The 13,444-nt window shown below is 36.3% G+C and overlaps 1 protein-coding gene and 1 long non-coding RNA gene across 2 annotated transcripts in view; both read left to right on the top strand.

Moving 5' to 3' along the window:
* The window catches only part of SLC13A1 (solute carrier family 13 member 1), an 85,053-nt gene extending 73,311 nt beyond the window's left edge, over positions 1 to 11,742 (top strand). Inside the window, exons 12-15 of the mRNA XM_059711684.1 lie at positions 1,838 to 1,947; positions 7,030 to 7,191; positions 8,662 to 8,799; positions 10,737 to 11,742. Of these exons, the coding sequence (XP_059567667.1) occupies positions 1,838 to 1,947; positions 7,030 to 7,191; positions 8,662 to 8,799; positions 10,737 to 10,874 (548 nt within the window). The 3' untranslated portion in view covers positions 10,875 to 11,742. The remainder of the gene's footprint in view (positions 1 to 1,837; positions 1,948 to 7,029; positions 7,192 to 8,661; positions 8,800 to 10,736) is intronic.
* A 198-nt stretch (positions 11,743 to 11,940) lies between these two features.
* LOC132242703 (uncharacterized) lies at positions 11,941 to 12,966 on the top strand. The gene is made up of 2 exons (XR_009454697.1): positions 11,941 to 12,550; positions 12,600 to 12,966. It is a non-coding gene; the product is annotated as an uncharacterized LOC132242703 (long non-coding RNA).
* The last annotated feature ends 478 nt before the right edge of the window (positions 12,967 to 13,444 follow it).

Genomic DNA, 13,444 nt, shown 5'->3' with positions numbered 1-13,444 from the left:
ATGATGAGCCCTTGGTACTAAATGCTGATGATCTACAAAGGTGAGGAGTTTCAAGGGAGTTATAGCCTCATAATAGTCCCGAAGAAAATGCAGATCAACCTACACTAGCTCATAACCTAGTGTCACAATTGAAAGAAAGGTATTCAGAGGGAGCACTCATTGTCTTTATAACACATGGACAAACATGTGTGCATGTTTATGTGAGTATACTCACTCTGCCCACACACAGACACAAACACTTCTTAAACATAGGATTCATCCACATCTGAATACTAACACATCATGTTTTAGGAAGTCAGATTCATATGTTGTCAGGGTGGGACAAATGGTTTAAAATTGTCTGTAAATAGTCTGGTAGAGTAGAATTGTTGGTTTTTCTTTTCTTTCTTCTTTTTCTCCTTCCTTATTTCCTTCCTTCCTTCCTTCCTTTCTTTCTTCCTTCCTTCCTTCCTTCCTTCCTTCCTTCCTTCCTTCCTTCCTTCCTTCCTTCCTTCCTTCCTTTCTTTTATTGGAATGGAACTGGGATTCATTCATGCTCTTGGGTTGGCCCACCTGAATGAATCCTTGAGTCAGAATCAATAAATGACTAATGAGTCAGATTTCAAGGCCCTGACAAATATAAACAGTATAGCATAGAAATGAATGCCTTTCATTCTTCATTGAGACTAGAACATCTCAAAGTGCAGTATAAGGAGATTTTGCACTACAGAGCAATGATTTCTATGAAACCCTGAGAATTCTGACCATTGAAATCTAAGCCCCATGGCCTGGCAGGGGCAAGTGTTGAGGAACTAATATTTGACTTAACATCCCTGGCTCCAACATCTGAGTCCCCCTCAGACAGAGCCTTGCCCCTCTCTCCCATTCTCTTTCTTCTTATTCTTCAATAATTTTTCTCCCTGATAAACTCATTTGCAGTAGGTTTAAAAATAACAGATAAGACATATTATGTTACATTTTACATGAAAGGTACACTTCAAAGATGTTTGCATTTTAACAGAATGTATGGTCTTAATTCAAGTAAGAAATAGAAAAATTTCTGTCAACAGTGAAGGATATGTTTGGTTTAGGTTTGGGGAAAAGGGATGGGAAGGAAGATAATTAGTAACCTTAGAATCTCATCATGTAGAAGGCTGACTGCTACACATAAATGATAAATGGAAATAATGTGTTCATGAACGATCTTATTTCTATCCACTGAGCCAAACCGGTTTTGGCAATGAACGATCTTATTTCTTAATAAATCTATGGAGCCAGTAGGAACCAAATATCAAGAGAAATCTTTAAGAAAATTGCTTTATGAGTATTTTAAGGGTCTCATGAATGATACTTAAATTATTTAACCTGAGTTTTGAATTACTTTAAACTGGAATTGTGATGAACCTGTTATATGCTGTACCCTTGCAATTTGAAAAAAAAATTCAAATAAATACTAATGAATATTAATGCAACACTTATGCTATTAGAACCATTGGACTGTTACAGACAGTTTGCATAGCAAAGAATAGTATAGTCCAATACACTGTTTTACTCATAGTAGGCAAAGATGTTAGTGGAATCAAATGAATAAATAGCATTATAAATGATAATGTTATAATTTATCTAAATTCATTCTATAATATAATTTAAAGGATTTTTCCAAGTTATGACCTGTTTAAGTAATATAATGTTCCACCTAAGATAGGTGGAAATTGCTCAAAGTCCAGATCAAATCCCCTATCTTAAAACAACATAAGAGTAGTAAAAACTCCTTGGGAGGTGGCCATTACAGTAATGAAGAAAACAATCTTATATCATATTTTAAGCAATGTGTAACTGTAGGGTTTTTGTTTTGCAGTTGCTTTTGATTACTCTCCACTGATTACTTGGAAAGAATTCCAGAAATTCATGCCCTGGGATATAGTCATTCTTGTTGGTGGAGGGTTTGCCTTGGCAGATGGTTGTGAGGTAATAATCTGTGTCTAAGATTTTTGTTGTTGTTGTTAATCCTCACATGAGAATATTTTTCCCATCGATTTTTAGAGACAGTGAGAAGGAAGGAGGGGGTAGAGAAAGAGAAACATCAATATGAGAGAGTCACATCTATTGGTTGCCTCCCATAAGTGCCCAACTGGGCCTGGGGAGCAAACTTGCAACCCAGGTAAGTGCCCTTGACCCTGCATCAAACCTATGTGCCCTCAGTGCCTGGGCCAACACTATAAACACTGAGTCACACTGGCCAGGGCTGTGTCTAAGATATTTAACAATTAACTAGGCTGCTCCAAAGAAGAACATGGGGACATTCAAGCTTTTGTTATATTCAACTTCATCCTGTCATTTTAATGACACTGGTTTCAATAGCCATGCAGTAAGTAAATCATACAGATGAGGTGAGTTCAGAGTTCAAAACATTTTACAGGCTCCAAGCATAAATGTTTATGATGCATGTCAAAAGAAATAAAGCATAGAAGATTATAATTCTTAGTCCATGAAATAGTTTTAGAAGAATAGCTTAATAAGAAAAATAAATAAAAATCATACATACGGTGACTACTAGTGAAACATTTTTTATTTATATTTTTTCCTTATTTCATGATAGGTTTGAGTAGTTCTAAGAGTTTTCTGGAATATATCATGGTTTTAATATTGTCAAAGAAGGACAATAAGAAATAATAGTAATGTATTACATTATTTATTTATTATATTATATTATTTATTGCATATTAAATATATTAAAGGTACTGAATACACATTTGTGGAATAAAGTCCTGAGAGAATTTCACATAAACATAGCTAATATTGTATTCTTTTTAATTTTAGGGAAAAGTAAAACCATAGGTGGATTCAAGTTGGCTATTTCTTGGCCTATCTATCCAGTTGATATGAAGTAGATATCTGGGGAAGTCACTGTCCCTTGAAATTGTCCTGGTCATAATAGGATTGCTTCAAAAATTCCATAAAAATCCTCTACTCTTGGAAAAATTAAAAATCTCTTGCTTCTGGATTTTATAGCCTTCTGTAAAACATTCAAAACTCATGGCTGTTCCATTTTCTTTTTTTATCATCAAAGTAAAAATGATGGTGAGAGAGATGTTTTATACAGCCTTTTAGTTTCTGGGAAGTTAAACTTTTATACTTCTCAAGGCAAAAAACTACCTGCTCTCTTCTCTTCTTAATAACCTCCAGGGAGACTGGTTTTAGCTTCTGACTTTATTGTCAATTTTTCTGTATTGTATTTGGATACTGAGCTTTCAGCAATAAGATTTAGTAATAGATGAAATTCTGAGTGCCACTTACAAAGTCGTTTTCAGCCTACATTTGGCTTGCCTTGTAGACTTCTCAAATATAAGTGAGAGAAATATATGACAAATACACTTTTCCACTAGTCCAGCAGTAATGAGATCTGATTTCTCAGAATCAATAACCTTCATTCCTATGCCTGCTCATTTGAATTGTGAGGAAATCAGAATCAGCAATTCTGGAATAAATATGAACTTACATTCATCTTTCCTCCCCTAGAGTATCTGTCTGGATTAGACACCCAAAAGAGGTTTTTAAAAGCATTGGCCAGACCATAGTCTAGCAAAGTTTAAGGAAATGAAAAGATATGTGCCGACTCTGATGCAGTAGGCTCTCTCACTGGAAGGATGGGGAACCCCTGGAAGTAGGTCTAGTTTGCTATGAAAATCCTAGGGCAACTATTCTAGGAATATCCAGAATAGCCCTACCTTTGAGTGGTGGGGTAGAAACCATGAGCTTCAAAAATCTGATTATGGGCAAATATGGCCCTAGAAACTGCTTTTACAAAGTTTTGAAGACAGTTAATTTTTTAAAAAATTTTGTCCCAAATTGTAATTAGGAAAGTGTCCAGAAATAAATAACCCTTCTAATTGGGAACCACGAGATAGCATTCACCTCATTGCAATTCCCTCTCTCTTAAGTGTCCCTTGATATGTTTTAACATGATTGAACTCTCATGTCCTGGTAGTCACTCTCAAACTCCTATCAGTGAATATGTCCTCCTCTCCCTTTTTCATACATTCCTGAGTTAAAAATGAAAGAATTAAACACGATTTTTATCAGCTCCCTACTGACATGGCAATAACAGAACATAAAAGTGTCAATCCATAAAGATAAAGAATGTATAGCAGGAACAGTAACATATAAGAGATGTTAATATGATTTAAAATATGGAAACAGGATATTTGACGGGTAACTGACTTTATACTGTGGAAATAGTAGAGAAGGGTGAAATCTATAGACCTGAAAAAGGATAGCCAACAAGAAACAAGCTGATTCATCCACAGGATCCTGAAAGGGTTTAGAAGTTGGAAGCATCAGATTAACTGAAAGCTGGGGTAAAATTCAGTACTAAAGGTGACGGATGGCTTCAAAGGTGTTTAAGGAGCTGTGAGCCTCACAAATACTCTCTCCAGACCTAAATAGACAGGCAACTGCTCTCTTCCCTCCCTAGCAAAAAATTTAGATTTACTCTGTAACCAAACTGAATCAATAAGATGCTGGCTCACAGCTTAGTCACCTACAGTAAAGTATTTTTCTTAACAATCTTTGACCAGGCACAAAGAGCTTTCAAAATCATTGTTTTGTTACCTCCCTTTTAAATGTGAATGGACTATATGAGGCCATCAGATAGTTGAGGAAGCCTCTGATACAATAACCAGTAATAAATAAAAAAATTGAAAAGAAACACATAAAAGCAAAGAAAATGTATGATACAAAAGAAAATTTTTTAAATTTTATCATTGAGGCCCCAAAGAGATTTTAGAAACATTAAAGACATGCAAACCAAGTAGAATGTTACTTTCTAAATAAAGGATAAACAGAAAGTAAGAAAGATCCAGTGAAGATGAGAAATATTGTAAAAGAAATTTAAAAATTCAGTAGCAATTAGAAGATGAACTCATCTCAGGAAATAAAACAAAAAGATGAAGAAAAGGTAATATATAAAAAAAAAAGATAAGAAAATTAGAGTAGCAACTACAAATCTCCAACAGCCAATAAATAGGAGTTCCAGAAGGAGAAGAAAAAGAAAGAAAATAAAAAGAAATAGTGGTTCTCAACCTTCCTAATGCCACAACCCTTTAATACAGTTCCTCATGTTGTGGTGACCCCCCAACCATAAAATTATTTTTGTTGCTACTTCATAACTTTAATTTTGCTACTGTTATGAATTGTAACGTAAGTATCTGATATGCTATATGTGTTTTCTGATGGTCGCGACCCATAGGTTGAGAATTGTTGAAATAGAAGGACATTTCCAAAAATAAGACTAGAAATTTTACAGAAATGAAGACTTTGAGATCATGGATTGAAAGAGCTACTAAGTGCCCAATATTAAAGCATTTCATGCAGAATTTCGAAACCTTGGTGTGATGATATGATCCCAATGGCTTCCAGAGGTGGTGGGGGTGGGGGGGAGGGACTATATATGGTATAATCTTTGCTAGCAGCATCTAAACATAGATAAAATCCATTCTTACGATATATGTAATTATATTTTAAGATGAACTTGTACCAATATGACTTAAATGGTATGCAGACTTTTTCCATCTAAAAGTAAAAAACAAACAAAAGTATAACTCAAGACCACAAATATCATACATAATATCTGGTATCCATATCTGGGGATATTTTGCCAACTTTTGATCTAAGGGTATACTTCTTGTAGTTAGAGCTTTTCTAAAAGATGCCAGTTCCAGTTTGACCTGGGCATAAAATTCACACATGCAGTAGTCAAGTGAAATCTCATAAGTGGAGGATTATCTCGGGTGGGAGTAGAGAATAGAATAACATGCCTATTAATTTGAATCCAGCTGATTTTCTTTGTACTGTGTACAATGAATCAAAGATCAGAATGCCATCAGTCTTTCTGGCTGAGCAATAACTATTTCAAGTCTAGAATTTTACAAGAGCTAAGGTATCAAAAAAGTGTGAAAAGAAAATAAAGAGGTTTTCAGACATGCAGAAACAAACAAACAAAAGGAGCCTCCCATTCACCAATTCTCAGAAAGCTGTAGAAGAAGGTCCACCAACACAAAGGCATTAGGAAGAAAGGATTCCCACAGGAGAAGGAGGTGAGGGGAGCTCATAGTACACCAGTGAAGAGAGGTCTCAGAACAACAACAGTAGAATTGACATGAAAGGCAACTAGTCCAGATGGAACGGAAGGAAGGAATACTCCAGGATGGAATCTCCCTGGGGGGAAATGAGAAGGAACAATATGTTTATCTACTTCTGGGGAGTTTTCCATTTTTACTGGAGAGTATCTGTGACAGGTACTTAGAAAACCAAGCAAAGAATGAGGCCATTACTCCCTGGGAAAACAACAGTAGAACAAAACAAAAAAAGTAAATATGATCAAAACAAAAAAAGTAAATATGATCACAGTACATTAAATGACTTGGTATGAACAATGTTCATATAATCATAATGTAAACTTTAAATATTGATTTAATAAAAAAAAATGTTGCTATTTGAGTGTAAGGGAATGGAGGGAGAGGAAATATATGTGTGGTGGATGAGATTTGGTGTAAGAAAACAGAATCCTTATTTAAGTCAGTAAATAATGTCTACATTTGAAAATTAGGAAAAAGGGTAATTTTAAAAAATAGCCATCAATACCTAAACATAGCTCTAAATAGCTAATCTCAGTTGAAAGTTGTTGTCTCTAGGGAATGCTTTTAGGAGTGGAGGGAGGTAGACCAGAAGGACCACTCTTTCTTTAAGGCCCTACAGTTCTAGTTGTTAAAATGTCAACATATATTAATTAGATAACATTAACATTTAATTTAAAAATATAGGAGACAATTTAAGCTTTCTAAAGCATATTGGTGGTCTTAAAATAAAAATAAATGAGAGCTTCTCCAGGTCAAAGCCCCCCAGATCAGCCAAGCCACAGGAAAATATGAGAAGTTAAAATTATATTTTAGAAACAGAGTTCTTAGAGAAAATAATGTTTTTTATAAATTTAAATTGTCCACTAAAATGAACTATTAATAAATAACAAATGTTGTAAATTTGTTTTTGTAGGCATCAGGACTATCTATGTGGATAGGAAACAAATTATCTCCTCTAGGATCATTACCAGTATGGCTAATAATTCTGTTGTCTTCTTTGCTCGTCACATCTTTAACAGAGGTAGCCAGCAATGCAGCTACCATTACTCTCCTTCTCCCAATATTAGCTCCACTGGTGAGTATCTCACTTGTCCCATTTATATTCTTTATCAAAAGAGCAATGTTCTGCTTTGCTTGTTCTCCTATTGTGGTATAGAATCATTTTTGGCCTGAATGGTACTCCTGGAAATCACTGATAGAAGGGTCTTTATTTGCATTCCTACCTTTTAAGACACCTCAACTCAGCAGAATTCTTTTCTTCCATATTCAAGCAGCAGGATCTTAACCACTTACCTTCTGATCACTCAGATTTTCAATTTGCAGATAAGTGGGACGGCCAACCCAGATCCTTTCCAGCTGTAAGACTTTTAGGTTCAGTGTTTCCTGACAATTTTAGTATTTGAACCTCTAACTCTGACACTTCTCCCTCCAGATTAGTTCTGAACTTCTGAGAACTGCTTTATATAAGTGATTGAAAACCTAGGCTTACACTTCAGGCTTCAAGCTTAAATATATTAGACATAACTCTCGACTGCCCAGGGATGAATTTTCAAATATAAGTAAGAAGCAGATCTGCAAGGAGAGAGAGAGGGATAGACTGTCTTCCCTTCTTCTCCCCAACTAGCTAGCAATTATAAGAAATAGCTTTAAGTCAATGTTTTTCCTATTTGGACAGATGGGTTTGGTGAAAGGAAAGCACTTTAAATTAAGAGCATTGCCCTTCTGGAATTTTTTGCTACTAGATCAAGGGGCATATGTTAGCATTCTTGAGCTGATGCTTCAAATTAGAAAAGATATGCTGGAATTAAAATTGGCAAGTATTGTTTTTTTTTCTGGTTTTTATTTCTCAACAGAGAGCATTTAGAAAATTATGTGATAAATTAAGAATAATGCTAATTTTCTTCTGTGATGATGCCTAAGCAAGTTTTAAAGTATATATGCCACAGAGGCAGTAAAGTTCATGGGATGATGAGACGCTTTGGAGCCGGAGGGGCCTGAAACCCCACCTAAACTCTACTGCTTGTCAGCTGTGTGTTTGATGAGTTACTTTTAGACTTTCAGGCCTTGGTTTCTTCATCTGTTATTTGGTCATAAGGTCATTGTGAAAATTGAGTTATATGATATATATATGTATATATGATATATATATGGTTTATTATATTATTTTATACATTACATATAATACATGGAAGCTTCATGTGTTATATATAAACATATATATTTTATATACAGGTAAACACTTAGCATAGCACCTAATACCCAATAAATAATAAATGGTTGCTGTTTTTGTTTAGTTTCTGGAATAAATGAAACTTTATTTTCTAAATTAACTGAGCTATAATACTTAAATGGGCACTAATAAGCACATAAACAAGAGGAAGAGACATTATATAAAAAATATTCTTCAAGTGATAACTGCACTTATGTATAATTTTATGTCTTAGGTTTCTACCTGCTTCTGGAAGTTTGTTATTATAATTTTGCCCATTTTTATGCTTGATGTATCTCAAAATATTACTTAGACTTTTTTTTTCTTTTGCAACAGGCTGAAGCTATTCACGTGAACCCTCTGTATATTTTGATACCTTCTACTCTGTGCACTTCATTTGCATTCCTCCTACCAGTAGCAAATCCATCCAATGCCATCGTTTTTTCCTATGGCCATCTAAAGATTACTGACATGGTGAGTGAGCTGAAAGAACACGGTCAGTCTCAGAAGCCAGTTTTTGTGAAGTCTTAGGTTCTCTCTCCTTTTACACATGGATCAACTGCCATGAAAAACATGGCTTGAGCTCTGCTTCTGAGAGTGAGTGTGTCATAGAGTGATTCTGGTCATATAATTGTTTTGAAGAGTGATAACCAGAAGCAAACATGTCATTGAATGTATAGTCAGGACTACAGGGATACTGAATGTATCAGCAAAGCATGGAATATGGTCAACACAAAGGCTAACCCTTACATGTTAAGATCAGATCTAACTTGACCTAGGATAAGGGAGGAAGGGCTGATGAAATTCAGCAATCAAGCACTGTGGTTTACTATCACAGATATTTGTGCGGCTGACATTGGCTCTGAATAACACATGAGGCTCAGTGCCTGAATGATGTAAAGTCATCTTTCTTGTTCTGATTTAATAGCCGCACCTGAAGTGAAAGCACAAGCAAGTAATAATAGAAAGTCTAAGAGACAAAACATGCACATTTTTACCAAATACAGAAGTAGTGATAATCAAGAACTAGCTTGAGAATGCCCTAGTCTCCTCCCAATTTTGATTGCCAACTTCTCAGCCAAAACAAACAAGAATATAACCAAAGTAAATTCGGGGCGCTTGCTATGCAAATGCAACTTCAAGTTAAGTCCTCACTTCCTTCCCTGCACACAGATTGCTAACCCCCCCCCCCCACACACACACACACACCACCCCCGCCACCACCACCCCCCACAAGGTAAAAATTCTGGAAACACCTCAATGCAGAAGTCATGTACTATTGTTTCGGTAAAAAAAAAAAAAAAATGTGCATAACATAAGCAATGTCCTATGTATGTGAGTTTTAAAAATAAAAACAAGGTTCAGGAATAAATGAGTGGCTTGCATAGACTGGAAAGGGGATCTCTGTAGTAATCACTGCTAGGTATTCACCTTTTGCTTTGTTTTAATACAGAGATGCAAAGATAAGCAGCTGTCTCTGTAAAAACAGCTAGTAGATATTTGAGACTCTGTGGGCCGTATGGTCTCTGTCACTACTCCTCAACTCTGCCTTTGTGTCATGAAAGCATTCAACGACAATATGTAAACAAATGGGTGTGTTGTTGTCCCATAAAACTTTATTTACAAAAACAGTTCATGGCCAGTAGTTTGCCGGCCTCTGTTTTAATGGATAGGAAGCAACTTTGAGATTGTTTCGTGGACACCAGAACGATGATGTCAGAGCTAGAAACATGGGAACTCTAGGAAAGATGAATAAAAGTGGCATTATTAAATCTTAATAAGAGAATACTGAAGGGTACACTATTAACAATATTGACTATGAAGGATCCAGTTATCATATAGTGACGTGAACTTTACACACTGAAATACAAAACCACAAACTCTAATTTTGATTTAACATGAAATGGTAGATTTTTTTTTAATCCTCACAAGAGGATATTTTTAATGACTTTTAGACAGAGAGGAAGGAAGAGGGAGAGAGACACTGATGTGAGAGAAACATCCATTGGTTGCCTCCTGTGCTGTTCCCTACCGGGGACCAGGGATAGAACACGCAGCCTTGCTATGTGCCCTGACCGGGAACCAAACCCCAAACCTTTGGGGGTACAGGATGATGCTCCAGCCAACTGAGCCACCTGGCCAGGGTGAAATGGCAGATTATTAAAGGAATTTTTTTCTCTAATCAGAACGGCCAGTATATTCCTAAGAGGAACTTCTCTAAAACTCCTCAGGTAAATGGCATTTAGTGGGGGACAGATTCTCTTTTGAAATGAATGAAAGAACTCATTGCTTTATGAAACAGCAATTTATATTAATCATTTAGTATGCATGTAAATGGATTTGTAATGGCATCCCAATTCCCTTCAGGTTTCTTTTTAGGAGACTGACATTTATGCTCTTTCCTGTTCAAGGTTAAAGCTGGACTTGGCGTCAACATTTTGGGTGTTGCTGTGGTGATGCTGGGCACGTTCACCTGGATGGTGCCCATGTTTGACCTCCACACTTACCCTTTTTGGGCTACTACCAGTAATAATGGCACCATGCCATGACAAGCATCAGTGCTCTGACCATCCTATGCTCTGACCATCCTGTGGTGAGTTTGGGGAACCATTAAGAATTCACCGCAGAATTTAACTCTGAAAAACTGATGACACATTTAAGTCCGTCCTGGTGTAGCTTCTGCACTTCCAGTGAACACTCAAAACTCTGACACAACTCAGACTCTGCATTTCCTTTGAGATGCAGCCAGAGTGTCTAAGTGCCTTCATCAAGAAGCCCTCAGTTGGGATTTTGCTCATGGACCATAAGTATCCTGCTTCATCACAAGAATAATTTATAACTTGACCTTCAAAAAGATTAGGTCATTTGTTTCATCTTACCATTTGGGTTCAGTGTAACATTTCAAATGTCAATTTATTATTTGAGAAACTTCCCATGAAGCTATATATAGAAAATAAAAAATACAAGTTAATTACGTACTTGGATAAATTATTTCTCTAGTGTTGTTCAAGGGAATTTTCTGAAGAAATAAAATTGTGGTCATCTTGTGGTATAAAAGCAAAATTTAATCTAAATAAATGTGAATCCAATAAACAACAAAAACTTCATATATAAGGACCAATTTCCACTTGACCTTATGGTCAGAGTAATATAATTTGTACTTTTATGATCTCAGTGCACTGAGAAATACATTTTGTAGACCTATGATTTGCACCATTAGCACAGTTAGAAGAGAAAGCTAAACACTGTAAAACTATTACTACACTTATGTATAATAATTTTGCTTACGTTTTTATCTTATTTTAGAAATACATAATGTCACATACAAAAATGGTGATTCAGAAATTTAAATGAATTTTCACTGCATATATAGATGTAGAAAAAATCACATAACTCCATTATATCAACATTGAAATTTTTTTAAAAAAAAGGAAAATAAGGAATGAAAAATTAAAACTATTGGTATTGCTATGTGCCCTGACCAGCATACTTATAAAAAAATATAAATTACTTATGGACAGACCACAAAGAGAAAAGAACTGAACATTTAAACAAAAGTAGGAAGAGGGCCGCGGGCCGGGCCGAGTCCCCGCGCGCCCTCGGAGCCATGCCGGCGAGGAGCCCAGGACCCTCGCGGAGGTTGCTTTCTTCTGAGAAGGTCTCTGAGAAGGACCATTCCCTCCCCAAACCCTGCTGGAGCAAGGACATGAGCCTCCTCTTTGACCAGTTCATGAAGAAATGTGAAGATGGCTCCTGGCTTCATTTGCCTTCATATGAGGCTATAGCAACTCAACGGAGTCAAGACTTCTCAACCTTTATTCACGACCTATCCCCCTTTGTGCTATTGTTTTGATAAATAGCCAACTTGATAAAATTGACGGAAGGAAACTGCTTGTGTCCTGTAATGTTCAGAGCGTTGATGAGAAGATCCTATACACAGAGGCCACAAGCTTATTTGTAAAGCTGAATCCTGAAAAAGGGTTTCACATAAAAGAGCTTGTGTTGTATTCTGCTCCACCTGCTTAAGGCTCTCTGTCCTTCACAAGAGGCTGTGTTCCCCAGTCCTGCTCTGCTCGCCCACTGTGAGCCCCTATACGGTGAAGCCTGCTGACACTGCCTTTATGAACAGTCTTCTGAATGCAACTCCAGGAGCTCCGTTTCCACCTTCTACATTTCCTAACACAGAAGCACTTCCTATGAGAGTATCAGCAATGTTAGAATTGCTGTGTCCTTAGAATAAGTGGCTTTCCTGCAATTTGAACGGACTCCTTAAGGTGATGTCTGTAAACTTGAAAATTCCAGAAAACCAAATGAAGGAGCAAATATGTGCATGCATATTTGCATGTGTGTCTAATGTGTGCATGCATGCATTCATGATTTGTAAATTCCAAAGCTCATTTTGTTGTATCTAAAATCTTTTTGAGCCTGGCCGGCGTGGTTGAGTGTCGAACTATGAACCAGGAGTCATAGTTCGAATCCCGATCAGGGCACATGTCTGGGTTGCAGGTTTGATCCCCAGTGTGGGGCGTTCAGGAGGCAGTCGATCAATGATTCTCTCTCATCACTGATGTTTCTATTTCCCTCTCCCTTCCTCTTCGAAATCAATAAAAATATATTTTAAAAAAATAAAATAAAATAAAAGTAGGAAGAGGCCTGGCTGATGTGGCTCAGTGGTTAAGCATCAACCTATAAACCAGGAGGTTACTGATGATTCTCAGTCAGGGCACATGCCCAGTTTGCAGGCTCAATCCCCAGTAGGGGGCGTGCAGGAGGCAGCTGATCAATGATTCTCTCATCATTGACATTTCTATCTCACCCTCTCCCTTCCTCTCTGAAATGAATAAAAATATTTTTTTAAAAAGAAGGAAGAGAATAGTCTTCTAGCACTCAAGATGTGAAAGAATAAAGTCTACTGGCATTTAAAAATTAGACTGGGGGGCACGGAAATGATAATCAAAAACAAAAAAGATGGCTATATAGAAAAAGATGGAAAAGTTAAGATAGTAATTCTCATGAAAAAAATAAAATGAAAGGTAAGGCTTAAAAAATAACTTTGCTATTTTATTTTCATGTAAAAGTCATCAAATCAGATTTGGTTTTATTGTAAATTAAATATAGT

This window comes from Myotis daubentonii, chromosome 10 (assembly GCF_963259705.1).
Source record: "Myotis daubentonii chromosome 10, mMyoDau2.1, whole genome shotgun sequence".
Taxonomy (NCBI): Eukaryota; Metazoa; Chordata; class Mammalia; order Chiroptera; family Vespertilionidae; genus Myotis; species Myotis daubentonii.
This window is presented reverse-complemented; position numbering and strand designations above follow the sequence as displayed.